General features: G+C 40.2%; 1 protein-coding gene and 1 long non-coding RNA gene across 6 annotated transcripts in view; one reads left to right on the top strand and one right to left on the bottom strand.

Annotated features, from left to right (window-relative positions):
- Positions 1–438: 438 nt before the first annotated feature.
- Positions 439–19,153, bottom strand: part of AMPD1 (adenosine monophosphate deaminase 1) — a 30,575-nt gene continuing 11,860 nt past the window's right edge. The window contains exons 4-16 of one of the 2 annotated variants that reach the window (XM_051992958.1): positions 18,404–18,569; positions 15,660–15,879; positions 14,209–14,338; positions 13,545–13,739; positions 13,153–13,284; positions 12,090–12,253; positions 11,640–11,766; positions 9,736–9,899; positions 8,673–8,793; positions 7,917–8,090; positions 4,443–4,553; positions 832–1,000; positions 439–679 (exon numbers count right to left, since the gene is read on the bottom strand). In XM_051992958.1, coding sequence (XP_051848918.1) covers positions 842–1,000; positions 4,443–4,553; positions 7,917–8,090; positions 8,673–8,793; positions 9,736–9,899; positions 11,640–11,766; positions 12,090–12,253; positions 13,153–13,284; positions 13,545–13,739; positions 14,209–14,338; positions 15,660–15,879; positions 18,404–18,569 — 1,863 coding nt within the window. In that variant the 3' untranslated portion in view covers positions 439–679; positions 832–841. Of the gene's footprint in view, positions 680–813; positions 1,001–4,442; positions 4,554–7,916; positions 8,091–8,672; positions 8,794–9,735; positions 9,900–11,639; positions 11,767–12,089; positions 12,254–13,152; positions 13,285–13,544; positions 13,740–14,208; positions 14,339–15,659; positions 15,880–18,403; positions 18,570–19,153 lie in introns of those variants that run through there. The other variant, XM_051992957.1, reaches the window with a different exon arrangement.
- On the top strand, positions 9,907–11,629 carry LOC127559284 (uncharacterized). Of its 4 annotated transcripts, none has more exons than XR_007953098.1 (4): positions 9,907–10,177; positions 10,446–10,717; positions 10,854–10,990; positions 11,126–11,629. It is a non-coding gene; the product is annotated as an uncharacterized LOC127559284 (long non-coding RNA). The 4 variants fall into 4 exon arrangements; XR_007953096.1 differs by having other exon boundaries at positions 10,446–10,786; positions 10,922–10,990; XR_007953097.1 differs by having other exon boundaries at positions 10,446–10,786; positions 10,854–10,921; positions 11,261–11,629.

The following is a 19,153-nucleotide window of genomic DNA, read 5'->3' as shown; positions in this document are numbered from 1 at the left end:
GGTAAGAAAGGGAGATCCAGGCTCAGAAGAAAAGAAAAGAAAGAAAGGAAAAGGAAAAAGAAACAATCCAGAATACTGTTAGGGAAATAATATCTTACACTATTCGAATCTGTTTTTTATGTAAATTAGCAAAGAAAGATCGTAAGGATGTTTGTAGCAATTTCAATAAAATTTAAACAAATTAAAAACCCACTTAGAAAAGAAGGATTTTAGGCTCTGCTAATCTTGGATTTGAGCTATTTTTTCTGCCAGTTCTATTTATCCATCCTACCAGTAGATGGCAACACACTTGTATGTGTGGAAAGGTAGCTATGGAAATAGAACACAAAAGTGCTTCATTTAGTCCCTAATAGTGACATAGAACCTTAATTTAGTCAATCCAATAATTTTTGGTGCATTAGTAGAGTTCACTATCACTGCAGAAAGAAAATCTGTGGATGAATTTTTTTGAAACAAGATTTTATCATTTATGAAGTAAATTGTCTCCCAAATTATTTTTTACAATAATTATAAATATTTCTTTTGTAAGTTCAGATTTTTGCTCACTGGATTTTCTTAAAGGAGGCACACCCACATTGCACTATAAATCCTGTTTCATAGACCAGCACTGACAACTTGTCAAAAAGATGACTTTTCATGGGTGATACTGGAATGGGTGGAGTATTCTTGGGTAGATTTCCTAGTCAATAAATAGAAAACAGAATTAAGAAGAAAATTATCCTTCCAATTAGAAATTACTTTTCAAGTCTTGTTTCTTATTTTTCCAGAGAAAGAACAGGCAAGCACCACACAGAATCTACATACGACAAATGATCCAAACAGAATACTTGCTATATTTATTTTAATCTGTTGCCTTTAGACCCTCGGCAATTAGGTTGAGTTCATAACACCAGGTTTCAAAGCGATAGGCCATTCGGATCTGAGCCACATTGGTTTTCCGGATGTCATTTCCATCAGGGCCTTCCTCAAGATAATTATCTCCGAGAAACTTAGTTTTCTCCTAAAAGACAAAAGGAAGCAGAATGATGGCTGTTTATTAGCCCCTCGATATTATTGTATAATAATTACTTCCTCCACAAAATCCTTTCCTTCTACTCTCCCCTGGCAACAGGAAAAAATAAACCTTTAAAAGGATTCATCCAGTGCTTCCAGGAGGGCCTGATGAAAAGTTTTGGCCAAAAGGCATGTCCAGACAGACAAAACAAAAACTTGCATGCAGTGGTTAGACAGGATTTACTGGGCCACTTCTTCCCTTGTGTTACATCAACCCATTTATATAATCTTTCTTTGGAGACTTCAGTGCCCTCTTTAATGATCTAACTCCCTGTCTTCATAGCTTCTTGAACTCTGCACCTCCCATGACCTCCATCTCCTCAACTATTTTAGCCCAAGTAGCCATCATTCAAACCTTCAAGATTCTGAACTCTGAATTTTCCTTCTCTGACCCTAATTTTCTGTCTCTCTACTTTTCCCACTCCTTTCCTCCTTCCATTTCTATTATATTTATTTCTTTAAATTTATTTACAGATTTAAAATTATAAATAAATTTTATAAATTTATATTTATGTCTTTCATTGTGACCTCCAGGATTTTTCTTCCTCCTTGTTTTGTCAATCTATTAAATCCTGCTCTGGCTTCAATTCATTTCCCAACTCATTCCTGACCCTATAGTCAGCCATTTCCACCTTTGAATCTTCCTTAAATTTCTATTGATCTTGCTCTGCTGATTTTAAATGGTGAATAAATCTTGTCAGCTGCTTCTTTTGTCCTCTGGCAGTGGACAAATCTTGATGGAGGAAATCAAGAAACCGTGCTGATGCTGTTCAATACAGATTTACTTGATTAACGTCAGCTGGAATCTAAGTACTACAGAGCAGTCCTTTTATTCATCTTCTATTAAAATAGAATTCATATTCTTCATATTCTATTATACCACACAATTCCCATTATCCACCAAGTTTATTAAGCACTGGGGATACAAATGCAAAAGTTACTTGCAACCCTCATTTCTCAAAGTCCCAACTCCATTTACCACATACGTGAAGAACATTAGTTGTTAAGCCTGGGGATCTGTGTTCAAATATCAGCCCTGGAGAACATAGGACAGAGTTTTCTAATCTCTTAACTGAAAGGATGAAACTACATAATCTCTAAATTTCTTTTTATCTCTAAACTGGTGATCTTCTACCCCACATGACAGGTAATTTGACCTCTGACTTTATTGAGATGAATTCCATGTGATTTAAACTCCCTGAACTCCATAACCCTCTTAAAATCTTCATGAAGCCATTTGTCCTTCCTTCCACCTGTAACTTAAAGCCTACTTCCTTCCTTTCCCATGGTCTTGCTCTCTCTTAGCTGGCTTCTTTCCCCTTCCTAGAAGCATGCCTAAATCTCCTGTATCCATTCCCAAAACACTTCCTTCCACTCTCCCTCAAGTCCTCATCTTATCTCTTTCCACCTCATCACTACCAGACTTCTAGGAAGAAGTTCTCTCTGCACTCTCTGCACTGCCCAGAGAGCAAGAAGCTCCGGCTTCTTGCTCCCTGGTTTCAGTCTTTCTGTCCCATTAAGAGAAGCTTTCTTGAAGGTCATTAATGACTTTCTTCTCTCTAAAGAATAGTGATTTTCCTCAGCAATAGCATTTGACATTGCTAACCAAACTAAGTAGGGCTGTGGATACACTGTTGAACTTGGACTCAGAATAACTCTTGCTCAATCATTTACTAGCTTTGTAACATTGGGTAATTCATTTATTTTCTCTCATTGCTTGTTTGATCCTCAGTTTCCTCTTCTGTAAAATGGGAAGAAGAATACCTATAATAAGAATGGTTGGGAGGCTTAGATGAGATCATGTATGTAAGTAGTTTTGATAACTTTAAAGTGCTATGCAAAAACTGGTCATTATTATTTCATTGTTGGTAAAAGGTCTGATTTTTGTCTACTTAAATTAATCTTGGGTGGTTGAATTTGTCTCTTAATTTCTATTTCAGGACTTTGATTAAGGTTGGGGTTAGGGGAATTAGATATCCTAAAATGTCCTAATCTGGGCTCATCTTCCTTTCAAATCTTGCATTTCTCCCAATTTTTTCATTTTTGCTGTTGACACTCGTAACCTAAAAGTTACTTGTGATTCTGCCATCTTCTCCCTGTGTATCTAAGTAGCTGCCAAGTTTTGTTGATTCCAACTCTGTAAGATCTTCCCCTCCTTCTTGGTCCTGTTGTAACCCCTACATTTCAGGCCTTTATTTTCTCTTGCGCAGATCATCATATTAACCTCCTAACTGGTTCTCCTGCCTCCATCTAGCTCCATTGCTAGTTGTGCAAGTTGTACACCATAATGCTTTTTCAATCATCTTCCTAATGGACTGCTCTCGTCCTATCATTCAAAGTCTTCTGGGGCATCCCTCTCTATTCTGCCGACCAGTAGGAACTCCTGATTTTGGCATTCAAGACCTCCCACAATTAGGCTCTAATAAACCTTTTCAGTTCTATCTTATCTATTCTCTACTCTCTGTCCCTTGTTCTTGTCTTACCTTCTTCTCCCTCCATTCCCTCACTCATGCCATTCCCCCATGCTTGGAATGGTCACCCTATTCTTTGCATATGTTGAATCTATTCGAAGATGGTAAATGCTTTTCAATTCTGGTGAATATTTAACAACTTGGCTACCTGGAGGAAAAAGCATTCATGGCATGCCTTTAAGTTTAATTTCCATTATTAACATTTTCTGTGGTATTTTCTTATTATAGACAATCAATAAAACAATAACTCAAACCCTGATTTGTAAATACTCACAATGGAAGTTTAACTATTAGGACTCACAGATTCAAGCTGGCTGCGACAAATCTTTGAATAACAGAGGAAGCAGAAAGGTACCATGGGGAAAGTACTGAACCCCAGACTAGGAAACAACTAGTTTTGAAACCTGCCTTTCATACTTCTAGCTAAACCCACTTAACCTCTCTGTATCCTTATCTGAAAAGTAGAAATAATCATACTTAATAAGTAAGAAAGTTTCCTTATCTATAAAGTAGAAATAATCATACTTGTAATATTTCCCAAGATGGTTGTGAGATTCAAATAAGATAATGGATATTATGTGCTTAGCACAGCTAAAAGTGAGAGAAATGTCGATAATGATGGAGATGAAAGTGGCTTAGCTGCCACCTCCTCCAGGGATCTTCCTTGATTCCCCCACCCCCAAACCCTCAGTGGTCAGTCCCTATTTATAAATTGCTTGGACCTTTCAGATTTATAACCTCTCTTGTGGTAGAATTATTTGCATCCATGTCTTTTCTCTTCCTATTAGAAAGCTCATTAAGAGGAGGATCTATATTTGTATCCCCAGAATCTCCGCCATATTTGGTGAAGTAAATGGAAATTTCCCATCATATACAAATTTGTAGAAGTGGACATTACTGAAAGACAAGCAAACCTACCACGTGGGACAATCCACATTGCAGGACACTATTTCTTGCCACTTCACACATGTCACAGGTGCTCAGTTTGAAGACCTGGGCAGCAATAGCATATTCTTCCATCAAGGGCTCCTGAAATCATTTACATACATGAAACAAAATTTGCATGAATTACCAAAAGAAATAAACACATATCCTGCACAGAAAGGGGAAAAAAGAACCATGGCAAAATTTTGGGATGTTAAATAAAATTCTACAAGCTCACCTATAAAAATTATCTCAAGAGATATTACTAAAGTGCTTAGTACAATGTATATCACATAGTAAGTCCTTAATAAATGCTTTTTTCCTCTCTCCCTCTCTACTTATAGAAGTCATCTTTGGGATGACTTTAGTAGCAGACAGAACCACGGGGATGATATGTCCCTCATTGTAATCCTGCATGATTTTGATTTCTTTCTGTTTGAAGACTTTTCATTTTGTGCAGCTTTGAGATTATGAATACTGGATATAGCCACATTTAGTAAAAATCGTGTTCTTAAGTTTTTATAGCTCAATATATCCAAGTGATTCTGGTCAACAATTTTATCTGCAATTATGTTCCAGTTTCCCTACAATTGGTTGTTGATTTCTCTGGGATCATTTTTAGTCCATATTTACAAGAATGGGTATTTATTATTGTTAGTTTATTAAAGATAGTGATATTCTTATGTACCAGATTGTGTCTTAATAGGTGCTAATTTTTCAACCTGAGGTGGTGTATTGTATAATCTCTATACATTTTCCTTGTAGTGTGTAGGTTGATCAGTGTTAGGTCTCCTTAGAAATACGTCTCCTGCGATTTCTGAGGGTTAGGCTGATCCAGAATTGTTAACATAATCCATCCTGAGTTGTAGGCACAAATCTGCATGGAAGCTCTTGATTCAATGCTTCTTTTGATATGTTTTTGCGCATTCACTCATGGAGAGGTTTTGATTGGATTGTAGCCTTTTCATGGACTTCATTCAATCATACATCATTTTGGGCCTATAAATCCTGAACCACGTGCCTATTATCAGCCTACATTATTGGGGAAGTGGGGAGAGGAAAGGGAGGGAAGAACAAGCATTTGTGAAGTGCCTGCTCTGAGCCAGTCATTGTGCTAAGAGCTATACAAAAATCATCACATCTGATCCTCATTTGATGTTGCCCAATGAAGGGATGTCCGTTCCCAAAGTATTTCTTTTGTAAGTTTTTAAGCTGTTTATCATAATTATTGTTGCTGTTACTTGTCACATGTTCTGAGAACATTCAACTTCCAATGGGGGCATTACTACTTCTATAGCTTTTTTAGGAGTAATGAACCATATATTTCATTATTATAATTCTTACTTTCATTATTAAAAATCATTCTCTTATTTGATGGGATTCAGATACAAGTATCCTGGAATACATTTTGCAACTTATTACACAGATGTACAATTGCTTTTTATGAATGGATAAAATGATCATCATTATTAATGTGGGTATTTCCTTCATTGTTGCAGACTCTAACTTACCCATACTTTTTTTTTGGGGGGGGGGGGCGGGGGGAGGAGGGCCACGAGGCAGTCAGGATTAAGTGACTTGACCAGAGTCACATATCTAGTAAGTGTCAAGTATCTGAAGCCAGACCTGTAACCTATACACAGGTTACTATATATTCTTGTCCGTGTTTCTGGATATCTCCCTGTAGGGCGTTTTACAACCTGCAGGGTACTAGTGCATCTAATGAAAATCTGTCAATAATAAACCTTTTTATACTGGGCTGGGCTGGTCCTGAATGGGGCTGTGATATGGCATTTAACTTGAGTTGAATGACAAAAATAGCCAAAAAAATGATGAACTCAAAATTGGTATAGTTGCAAAGAAACGGGCATTTTAATGGTTGGTGGAACTGTAGGTTGGTGCAAATATTTGGGAGAGCAATATTTGAGATGCAATAAAAGTAACAAAACTGATCATATCTTTTACCAGCAGGTTCCTTTAAGCAATAAGCATATGGTCTTAAGTTTCTATGACTTCAATTGAGTCGAATTCAACAAGCATTTGTTATACTAAAAATATTTTAAAATGTATTAAAATATACTCAGAGATACAAAAATCTGGCAACAACTTATATGTTGAACAAATTGAAAATAACTGAGAAGCTCATGTATATGAATGATATTATGATAATATAAAAATGATACATGAAAGTGAGAAGTATCTGTGATCCCACCAATGCAGAGAATTCTTAGTACGGGAACTTCTTCCACTAACCTATCTATTTCTTACTACTTATAAGTCCCACAGATTTATCTGAGGCACAGAGCAGTAGGTGACATATAGAGCTTTAAGGTTTGCAAAATGCTTCATATTTATTATTTCAGTTGAGTTAAGTGGCTTGTCCATGGTCAGAGACAGGATCTGGACAAGGGGTCTGAGAGACAGCATAGCATAGGATCCAGAATCAGGCCCCTGGATTCAAGAGTCAGGGGAACCATGTGAATTTGAACAAACTATATCACTTCCCTCAGTCTCAGTTTTCTCATATGAAACATGGGATGATACCATTTCCCTTAGAGTGTAATTAGGATTAAAAATACTATATGAATATGAATTTATTTTTAATCTAAGTATTTCTAGTTCCAAGCCCAGCACTCTACCCACTACATTGTATTATCTCCATAAAAAACAAACATGACAAATATAAAAAATCAAGAAAATATAGGAAAATCTACATGAAGATCATGATCCCAAATAAGGTCAGTGGAACCATAGTTGCAGATATAAGGACTATAAGTACATGGAGAGGAGGGAAGGAAGGAAGGGAGAGAAGAAAAAAAGGAAGGAAAAGAGGAGAGAGGAACAAAGGAAGAGGGAAAAGAAAGGAAGGAAGGAAAAGGGGGAAAAGAGAAGAAAGGAAAGGAGAGAGAAAAATGAAAGAAAGAAAAAGAAAGGAGGAAAGAAAGAAAGAAATGTAAAATGAAAAAGGAAGAAAAAAGAATGGAGAAAAGAGATGAAAATAAAGGAAAAAGGAAGGATGGAAAGAAAAAGAGAGAAAGAGAAGAAAAGAAAGAGAAGATGGGGGAGTCGAATGGCAGTTAACTTCAGAGAGACTTGAAAGAGACCACAAAAGAAATGCATTTTTTGTTTCTTATTGACTATTAATTAATTTGTCTGGTCTTCACCATTAAATGTTAAGGATCTCATTCTTGATTTTGCATGTTTATTTACTTCAGATGTTAGTTATTCCTATAATTAAAAATGTAAAACATTCTGTGTATGATGCAGTAGAAAGAATGCTAGTTCTATAATCAGGGGTCTGTGTCCAGCTCCACCTCTGATTCTGGGCACGTGACCTGTGTTTCCCCATCTGTAGAATGAAGGAGTTGGACCAGATGGCCTCTGAAGTTCCTTCTAGCTCTAGATGGAGGATTCTAGGACCAGACACAAAGGGAAATGGTGGCCCCCACCAGCAACTCATCGCTCTACCTTGGTGAAGTGGAACTGCATGGGGTCATCCGTAGAGAGGGAAACCATCAGTCCTTTCTGGAGGAAGTCGAGAAAAGGATTCTTGGCGTATTCTAGAAAAAGGCTGTTGTTACTTAGAGGAGACATAGCGATGGGAATCTGGGCTAGGAAAAACAGATATTGTAGTACAGGACTCTAAAAAGCAAAGAAGAAAAAAGACATGTGAGTATAATTTGGTGAAAATAAAAACCATGGATTTTTGGTTAAAACCAAAGAAGGCCCACTTTCATCTTTAACATTCAATAAAACAACCAGATTGGATTCCTCTTTCTCTTTCAGGAAATACCTTTCACAATACAGTAACTTCAGCAAAGCACATAGCACAGGGCCAGACATCATAAGCAATGAATGCTCATTCCTTCCCAGATCTCCACCCCCAATCTCGCTTCCTCCCACCTTCTGGGCATTTAATGAAGTAACAAGTCAAACCCATGTGGATACTGGGAAATAATTCTCTTCTGTAGGTTTTCTGAGCCAAGCAGATGGCTCAGATACATTTTCCCCCGTACAGGAAGGCTCTGACTCCCAGAAAAAGGTATGCTAATGCAAGCCACGACAGGAAATAATGGTAAAAATTAGACCAGAGCATGTGAAAGCTCTTCTAGATTCTCAGCAATAGGATCTGTTTGGGATGCTATAGAAAGAAAAATAATGATTTCCGTAACTCCCCTCCGTGAAAACTTCAGCAGCTACCCCTGAAATGCACCTCCAACTCACCTTTTTCAAGTTTAGGCCGTGAGAGATATTATCCGCTGTCATGAACGCTGTCATGAGGTGTGTGAGGGCTCCAGCCTCCCCACAGTGAGGACGAAACAGAAATGTGTTCATCCCTCGGGCCCTAGAGAAAGAGAATCACCCTCTGGATTGTGGACTAATGATAGGACATCATCAGAACCACAACTAAGGCAAAGTGGCTGGGGTTTTGCTCTAGAACACCATGTGGGGATGGGGCAACTGTCCTTTTGCCTGAACTTGCCTCTGGCCTGAACCCTTAGAAGCAGAGGAAGTCATGTCTAAGGAGGAGAAGGAGAGCAGAAATAGGGTCATGGGACCAAAGGGAAGAAAAGTAAAGGAGAGGGAGGGGAAGGGCTACCTTCTCTCCCAGAACAACCGTGCAGAAAGCCAGCCCACGGCAACTACTGCCTCCAGATGAAACTGCCCTAGCTTCCCTGATTCCTACTCAGGGATCTGCAAGTTGTTTAATGTTTGTCTCTATTTCTGTGCTGAGCAGGGCATGCAGTAGGTGTTTAATAAATGCTTATTGGTTGTTTCATTAATTGGAAACTAGACCGTCACAGTCGATCAACAAGCATTTGAGAAGAACTTACTTTGTGCTAGGCTCTGAAGTAAGTTTTGGGGACACAAAGAAAGGCAAAAAGTAGAAGTCCCTGCCTTCATAAAGCATACAGTTAGTGCATTCTAACAAATGTTGTTGTAAACTGCGTTGGGCACAGTGTGATTTACAATTAAGTTCAGAGAGAAAATCAAGATGGAGATGATTGAAGACCTTGGTTAAGTCCAGTTACTGTAAATCATAACCTTAATTTTCATGCTTCTTCAAAAAACCATCACCTCAGTGGCGCAGTGGATAGAACATCAGCCTGGAAGTCAGCAGGACCTGAGTTCAAATCTGGCCTCAGACACTTAACACTTCCTAGCTGTGTGACCCTGGGCCAGTCATTTAACCCCAATTTAACCCCAATTGCCTCAGCAAAAAACAAACAAAAAAAGAAAATGCAGGAAGGAGAATCTGCCAAGTCCCTCCCTCCCCAGCACTCACTTCCGCAGGTTGTTGAGCACCAAGAGGTTCGCATACATGTAGTAGGTGTAGTACGTGTAGGACGGATTATTTGGCATCGTCCAGTCCTGGGGCTTAGGACTTTTAGAGGAGAACATGTGGCCGCTGTGTTTGGACTCATCGTCTACACTGTCAAAGCCGGTGATCTGCCAGGGCCAATGACACAAAGTGATTAAGAATTTAAGCACCTACTGTATACTGAGCATCCCAAATATAAGGCAAAAAGCAGAACACCAGTTCCTGCCCACTATCAGCTTGCCATCCCCGGGAGAAAGCGGCAAAGTCTATAATACATACATACAAAGTCTATAATAAGTAATGGTGGGGGAAGTAACTAAGGGTGCAGGATGAAGAAGGAATTGGATGAGCCTTTATATAATGAGTAATGGTGGGGGAAGTAATTGGGGGAGGGGGGATCAGGAAGGTCTTGGATGAGTCCTTATATAATGAGTAATGGTGGGGGAAGTAACTAAGGGTGCAGGATGAAGAAGGAATTGGATGAGCCTTTATATAATGAGTAATGGTGGGGGAAGTAATTGGGGGAGGGGGGATCAGGAAGGTCTTGGATGAGCCCTTATATAATGAGTAATGGTGGGGGAAGTAACTAAGGGTGCAGGATGAAGAAGGAATTGGATGAGCCTTTATATAATGAGTAATGGTGGGGGAAGTAATTGGGGGGGGGGATCAGGAAGGTCTTGGATGAGCCCTTATATAATGAGTAATGGTGGGGGAAGTAATTGAGGGAGGAGGGATCAGGAAGGTCTTAGATGAGTCCTTATATAATGAGTAATGGTGGGGGAAGTAATTGGGGGAGGGGGGATCAGGAAGGTCTTGGATGAGCCCTTATATAATGAGTAATGGTGGGGAAGTAACTGAGGGTGGGGGGGATCAGGAAGGTCTTGGATGAGCCCTTATATAATGAGTAATGGTGGGGGAAGTAATTGGGGGAGGAGGGATCAGGAAGGTCTTAGATGAGTCCTTATATAATGAGTAATGGTGGGGGAAGTAACTGAGGGTGGAGGGGATCAGGAAGGTCTTGGATGAGCCTTATATAATGAGTAATGGTGGGGAAGTAACTGAGGGTGGGGGGGATCAGGAAGGTCTTGGATGAGCCCTTATATAATGAGTAATGGTGGGGGAAGTAACTGGGGGAGGGGGGATCAGGAAGGTCTTAGATGAGCCCTTATATAATGAGTAATGGTGGGGGAAGTAACTGAGGGTGGGGGGGATCAGGAAGGTCTTGGATGAGCCCTTATATAATGAGTAATGGTGGGGAAGTAACTGAGGGTGGGGGGGATCAGGAAGGTCTTGATGAGCCCTTATATAATGAGTAATGGTGGGGGAAGTAACTGGGGGAGGGGGGATCAGGAAGGTCTTAGATGAGCCCTTATATAATGAGTAATGGTGGGGAAGTAACTGGGGGAGGGGGAATCAGGAAGGTCTTAGATGAGCCCTTATATAATGAGTAATGGTGGAGGAAGTAACTGGGGGAGGGGGAATCAGGAAGGTCTTAGATGAACCCTTATATAATGAGTAATGGTGGGGAAGTAACTGGGGGTGCGGGTCAGGAAGGTCTTGGATGAGTCCTTAAGATGAGATGGAAAGAAATCTGAGGAGGGAATGAATTCCAGACTTGGAAATGGGAGATGAAATGTTAGGTGCCAGAACAGCCTGTATGGAGTCTGTGAGACTACAGGCCCTATGGCTGAAATGCAGACGTCCATCAGGCTCCAGAAACAGGCTGGAAGCAGACTGAGGGGCTTGAAAGGCCAGTCGGCGAAGTCTGACCACAGCAGATCTCTCGCTCTCTCTTGTTCTGGCAAAAACGAGCAGCCGACAACATCCAGACCTGGAATAGTTTGGGGGGTGTCAGGGGACAGGCTTACACGCTTGAGAAAGATGCTGAGGTCTGGGTGGGCCTGGGGATTGACAGTAGCCTCAAACACCGGCAGGAAGATGTTTTCCAGCATCTTACCGAAGTGTGGAAGGAAATTCTTAGAGCGGAACACGTCGCTGTGGATAAAGTGACGAATACGTGAAGGCTGGAGCCGAGAACACGGGTGGAAAGAAGGTCTTCCCACGGGGGATTCATCTGGCGAGCATGCACCGGTTCCGGACCAGGGAGGACCCGGGGCAGGTGGGCGACGCTTCTGGGGCCCGAGGGACGCGGGCCGTTCATGCTCCCTGTTCTTGGGGCCCCTCTGGGGCAAAGCGCAGTGATTCGGGGCATGGTTCGGCTAACGGGGATTAACGGGGTCGCTTCCGCAGGCAGGCGGGGGGCCGGCGTGGGAAGGGGCAAAGGCGGCCTTTGAGGGCGGGGTTTGGCGGACACATACTAGATTCTGGGGACCTGGATCATCCAAGTCATGTTGGGACAGTTGATGCGGTTGCTGACGAACCAGGCTGAGAGCTTGGTCCACTCCTCAGGGCTGCGGCCATAAATGGACAGCCGGGGCTCCGCGTGCTGGTACTTGGCGTCCTCCAGGTCTGCACCTACTTCCTGCAAGGCCAAAATCCGGGACACTCTCTCAGGGCAAAAAAGCAAGGACGGGGAGCCAGGCCTTCCCTCAAATCCCTAGGGCTTGGGCGCTGAAGCAGAAAACTGAAGCTGAGAAGGGCGGAAAAGATACGGGATTAATGGATGTGGATTAATAGGATTAATCGGAGTGAATGGGGATTCAGAGCAGATGAAGACCTAGGATTTCAGCCCTGGATTTATGATTCCGTGATCCAAGAAATGCAGAAAGCCTGAGGAACTAAAAGGGTTATAAGTCTAACGGACCTGCTTTCACCATTACTCCCCGGCGTGGGGGTAACATGAGGGCAGTGAGAGAGACTGATCCTGCCTCTTTGTGGGGGGCTCCCCTCCGGGCTCCAGAAAGGATGTGTATCCAAGTCCACTCTCACCCCTGAACAATCTGAGGGGTTGCAAGAACATTTCCTCCAAACAGAAGAAAATCTCATATTTTTCAAAACCCAGACCACCAGGGCTTCTCCTTTAAGCCAGAATGGCTGCATGAAAAGAGATAGAGACATAGAAGGAAGGGCCTTTCCTGTGTTATTTATTGGATTAATGACTTTGGACATGACACTCAACTATTCTGAGCTCAGTTTCTTTATCTAAAAATCTGTGATAATGATTTATTCCCTACTTACCTTGTGGCTTTGTAGATGAGAGAGAGAGAACGTACATGGCAGTGCTTTGTAAACTATTAAGTATTATATAAATGCAAGGTACTATGATTATTAATGGCTACTGAAGTGTTTATTAAGTGCAAGCTATTATTATTATCATCCTCAGTAATGGCTGCCCTCTCCTTGATTCTTCCTCAGCACTAGACTTTGGCCATATGGATAGACCACATTATCTCCCTAGAGACCTGCTTGCTTCTTTCTCACCTTGATGATGGTAGCAAAATATTCTCCATTAATGTGATTGTCTGTCTTCAGGTAAAGATCCCTTAGTTCACTGGCTCCTACAGGATTGTACTTATCATTGAACTTATCAAAACGCTGGAAGGTCTGACGACCCTGGGTCAGGAAAAAGAAGTGATATTCAGCTGGGGGCGCAGAAGGATTCATTTCTGAGGGGTATGGCAGGGGTGAAGATCGAGTTAATGGGTTTCTACCAAGAAGCCCAGAACATGAGGGCTGCAAGTGAGTTCCCAGAATAGCCAGGTGTGCTCCCAGACCCCACAGACAAAGGATGGACCCGGATCCAGAGGATCCTAGGGGAGAAGGATCTGGGGAGAAATGTGTTCACGCCACGATGGGTCACCCTTCCAACCTACAGCATGAACATCCAGAGAATCGACCGTCAGGTCATAGGGATGCATGTTCAGTTTAGTGAAAAGTTCCTTCAAGGTCAGAGTTTTCTCCTTGGTGCTATAGACCACTCGGTCAGCATCCACCTGGTAAGACTTCTTAATGAAACGCAGCAGATGTTTCTGGTTCATACAGGCAGCTGCATGGATATGAGTATCTACCTATATATTAACAGAAAAAAATAACCATCATCTTCTGGGCAAATCTTCTATTCAATCATAATAATGAACATTTATGTAGTGCTGTAAGTGCTTTCATTTGATCCTCACAATATTTCCATGAAGTAGGTACTATTATTATTCCCATTTTACAGATGAAGAGCAGCTAGGTGGCACCATACTGGATCAGTCCATTGCTGATATTTCCCCCCCCTCAACATGGGCACACTGAAATCTCAATTCAATTCTTTTTTTTTTTTTATCTTTTTGGAGGCAATTGGGGTTACTTGCCCAAAATCATACAGCTAATGAGTGTCTGAAGTAGAATTTGAACTCAGATTGTCCTGACTTTGGTGCTCTATCCATTGTCCACCTGGCTGCTTCCTCAATTCAGTTCTACTATCAGGAGTTCTTAGGGTTTTTTGGGAAGCCATGGAGGGGCCCGGGGCTCCCAGAATCCTCCCTACTTTACCTTCCTGCAGTTATAGAAGTCCCGATGGGGGTTGTTCTTCAGTTCCTTTAATTCATCCATCTCATTGAGCATTTCATGGACCTGAAACTTGGATGATAGGAACTTCAGGCGTCGGTGGGTATAGGTTTTGCTAACAAAAACCAAGATGAGAAAAGTATTATCGATTATATTTTAAAATTCCAGCATATCTAGATATTATTTAAAATCTTCAAGATCTAACTCATGAATAAATGAGAAAAAAACATTCTTACAGACATTTCCATCTATGTTGTGTCCTGTCTGTTGGAAGCACTGACTTGGTTAGAGCACAATGCTAATGATGGATCTGGGCCATGGTCTGAGAGTTCACTTCCTTTTGAGAAGCAGCATAGTACAGCGATCTAGTTTCAGCTTGCTAAGGAAATTATTGCCTTTGTGACTTTGGATGAGCTGTATAACCGATCTTGGTCTGAGTTTTCCTCCATCAGATAAAGGTGTTGGCCTGGATGACTCTTAAGGTACCTTCCATCTATGATCCTGTTAGTCTTTAAGTTTTTATTTTTCAGAAAAGGAAGGCATGCTAATGTCACACAGAGTCATAAGTAGAATGGGGCAACTGTGTCTTTGTTCCAGGAGGCCATATTTAAGAGTACTGATAGAGCTAGCATTTTAGCATTATAGAAGTACTGGAGCTTGGAATCTTTTATTTTATTCTTTGTTCTGGACCTCTGAACTCACTGGTATGGGGCACTTCCTATGAAGGCCTCCCTCTATTGATGTTGTTATTGTTTTTTTAGTCATGAGCATCTCTCCATGATCCCATTTGGATTTGTTTATTTTTGGCAAAGATACTAGAGCAGTTTGCCATTTCCTTCTCCAGGTCACTTTACAGATATGGAACCTGAGGCAAACAGGGTTAAGTTACTTGCCCAGGGTCATATAGTTAGTAAAAGTCTGAAGCTGAATTTGAACTAGAGACCCTCTGCTCTATTCATTATATCACCCAGCTGTCCTCTCTCTACCAATACAGATCTTCAATTTCTCTGAAACTGAAGGAGTCTGAGAGTTGAGATCACCTGGTCACTACATCTCAGAAACAGGACCTTCCCCCAGCTTTTCTTGTGAATACCTATTGTACCACTCCAACTTTCTAGCACCTCATCAATAAGATTAATTAGGTAAGACAGGAAGTTACCAGGTGCTAGAGTGAACTTACCTGAGCCACCTGCTCCCAGCCCTTTGGTTGTCTCTCTTACTGAAGGACAGGGTACTTACTGGCTTTTGTCCCTCCACAGAGAACAACTTGAGTTATTGGCCCTCCATACGATTTGTGCCAGTGACCCAAGGGCAAAGATTCCTACTTACAGCTCAGATAAGATAGATGGAGTGGGCATTGCGCTAAGTGCTGGGAACACAGATGGGACTGGGGAACATTTTTGTAATCAGGAGATGTCTAGGTGAATTACACTTACACAGGTCCTTGGGCAATTAAAGCGAGTAAAAAATTCATATCATCTAAGAAAGTGTCCAGATTTGGATAGGGGAGAGGTACAGGCTCCTCTTTGCTGGCAGCGGCTTCATTAGCATAGCAATAAACAACACCATCTTTCATCTTGAAATGATAACCCAGGTTTTCAGGAAGATCATCTTTTTGGAAAGGGTCTTCTCCTTTCTTCGGGGGAGGAGTAAACACTTTTTAATGAAACACACATAAAAATATACCATCAGCATTAATGACCATGTAAGAAAGATCATGAGATTAAATAGAGTAAAGTCTCCTTTGTATGGACCTCATTCACTCAGAATTTGGTAGTATTCAGATCAAAGTTGGGTGAAGATGACATTCAAGTAGATATGAAAAAAGAATGAACAAAGTTATTTTTTTTTAAATTGTATTTTACCTATTTAGGAAAATAATTTTTTTTGGTTGTTCAAGCACTTCAGAAAGACCTATTTAAAAAGCACTGATATGTTCATTACAAATAATTTCTATATATTCATCAGAACATGTCACAAAGGACTGGTTTTTTGTTATCCTATCAATTTAATGTATACCTTTGAAATTAATAAAATTATCTTCTCAAAAGTTCAGATTTTTAAAACATTTTAAATTAGTTTTCCTCCACATTCATTTAAATTAATAAGGTTTTAGCTAAAAGGTAAAATATTATAACCTTCTCTAGTTACGATATCTATAAACATCTGTTCCTACTCCTTAATTTAAAAATTATTTTTTTTCAGGGAAGGAATCTTCTGTTTAATTTTATTCTTGCCCAAGGGATGTTTCCAATTTCAGAAACTGACATGATACAATTAACACCATAGAAAGAGATTTAAAGATTTTAAAGTAAGAACCTTTAAACTTTTTCCAGTTTTAAATGTTTCCTTTTCAGTGTTAAGTATAAATATGCATACATTAGCTTCTTTATAAGATTATATTATAGTTAGAATTACTAATGAAGATTCATGAAATAGAAATTATTTTGGAAGATAAATTTTAAATTTCTCTGTCCTATACTGTAAAATCCTATGGGAAAAATTACAATCTTTTGTGAATAAAATTATAAATCTATATATGTATATATATACATATATATATAATCCCCTGAAACAAAAGACCTCATATAGTAACCATGAAGAAAATCAATGAGTCTTTTTTGACTTCAAGCCCCACACTACTCCAACTACCATTGTTATTGTGTGGGTGTTCAATCCTATCAGACTCCTCGTGACCTCTTTAAACTTTGTCCCATTGGGTTTTCCTTGGAGCAGATCCTGGAGTTATTTGCCATTTCCTTCTCCAATGTGTTCCCATTTCAAAGATGAGGAACTAAAGTTAATTGAAGTTAAGTGAAGCATCACATAGCCATTGAGCATCTAAAGCCATGTTTGAACTCTGGTCCTCCTGATTCCAAGGCCAGTGCTCTATCCACTAAAGAGAGGTACAGGGTAGCATTAAAAAAAAAAAACTATTAAGTTTTCAAAAGTCCCATTCTTATATCTCTTAAGAAAGATCATAGTAATAGATGTATCTCTGTTAAAGACTGAGAGAAAAAAACTAATATGTTAGAAACCAATAAAAAAAACTTCATTGTTAGAAGGAGACACAAAAAAAGGAGTTTGTTTAAATTTTTCATCAGAAAGTCTGCAGAAATATTCCAGGTTGGGACAGCTAGCTGGTGCAGTGGATAGAGCACCAACCCTGAAGTCAGGAGGACCTGAGTTCAAATTTGGCTCAGACACTTCCTAGCTATGTGACTCTGGACAAGTCAGTGAACCTCAATTGCCTCAGTGGGGGGAAATATATATATATATTCCAGCTTGGTCTCTGCGTGGGATATCAACAAGTGGTTCTAGAGAAAAGTGAGTAAATTAATTAAATGACCTTTCACGGTCTTTCCTGACCCCTGGCTATGATCTGTCAAATGTTACTGGGGCTCAAAGCCTATTTGCATAAGACTCCCTTCTTTGGTGGGCACTGCTCAGTGTTCCCTAAGGAACTGTTGAGAAATTACAATTTCCACCAATGAGAAAAGTCTTATCCAAATGAGTTTGAACATCCTGGCTACATAGGCACGAATGCCTTGGAGGATTATTTAGGAAATATACCACATTTTGCCAAATGTCATTTCTCATCTTTTCTTGAGATGTACTATACATTGACTCCAACATACTGATGTCATTTTGTTTCTTTTTGAGAATGAAGGACGACAACCACCAAGGGAGATCCCTGAGGTAGATGGAATAGGAACACATCTGACTGGAGGGCTGGTTCCGTGAGCCTAGGTGACTGGTACCCAGACAGAAAGCTTTTCTAGTTTATAGATGTCCATAGTTTATAGAATTCCTACAAGGAATATGGCTCACAATTTAAGATTTGATTTCAATAATGTAATTCAAGATGAATTTATGACTAGTATCAGCTAAATCTAGTGGTTTTCTCTTCCATACTCATTGAAATAATACTTAACATTATAGAATAGGAGGTAGAGCTCTGGATTGGGGATGAGGGAGGCCTGGGTTCAGGTCTTGCCTCTGACACTAACTATATGATGCCATGGTCGAGTGACAAAATCTCTCTGAGCTTAAAGCAACTTTTCTAATCCTAAATATATGAAGTTATGGATGGTTTTCAATTTGCAGGTGAAAAGAGGGAGTTCTCACATGGACCACATCATGAATCCATGGCATACTGACACACAGGAGAATCAGGTACCTGGATAAAAGCTTTCATCTGCTTTCCAATGAGTCCCTTCAATGTTCCTTAGATACTTGGAAGGAGTCTTGGGGAACCTCTGAAATGACTGCTGCATATATTTTTCCCGTATACATAGTGCCCGGTACAAACCTCTGCAGACTTCTTCAAAATCTTCTACTGTAACCTAAAGACAAAATCTCTTAGTATTAGGATCAAAGCCCCATCCAAATTGGGAAGTAACCCAGAGTGGTGTGCTAGTAAATGCTTAACAACTAACTTTTGGGGCTGGGGTGAAGGGTGTGAAATGAAAGTACAATACACTTTTAGTTTAGTTTGTATTATTAACATTTTTTCTATTAATTTTTAAAGTCTGGACAGTAAAACAATAAACGAATCCCTGATTTGTATCATTTGCTGATTTCCAGGGTGTAAATGCTCATATTGCAATTTTAATAGCTTTCAGAAGAATAAACTCCACATACCCCTGGATATAGGTAATGATTGTGTTCTGAGCTTATTCTTCTGCTAGTGTTCCCAGTCAAAATCTTGGCTACTTGACTAGTCCATCTTTTCTTAGTTCTATCCTGTTTCAGCCTTCAGTCAACCCTATATTGTTTGCTTTTCTCCCTCTCTTGGCTCCCCCATCTCTTCTGTCCCCTAAATTCTGTTTGCCTTTTTCTGTCTGTCTCTTGTCTCTCTTCCCTTCTCTTTGTCTCTCTCTTTCTCCTTTGTCGGTCTGTCTCTCTCTCTGAATGTCTTTATCTCTGT

The sequence above is a fragment of the Antechinus flavipes genome, chromosome 4 (genome assembly GCF_016432865.1).
Source record: "Antechinus flavipes isolate AdamAnt ecotype Samford, QLD, Australia chromosome 4, AdamAnt_v2, whole genome shotgun sequence".
Classification (NCBI taxonomy): domain Eukaryota; kingdom Metazoa; phylum Chordata; class Mammalia; order Dasyuromorphia; family Dasyuridae; genus Antechinus; species Antechinus flavipes.
Note: the sequence above shows the minus strand (reverse complement) of the source record. Positions and strands in the feature narration are given on the sequence as shown.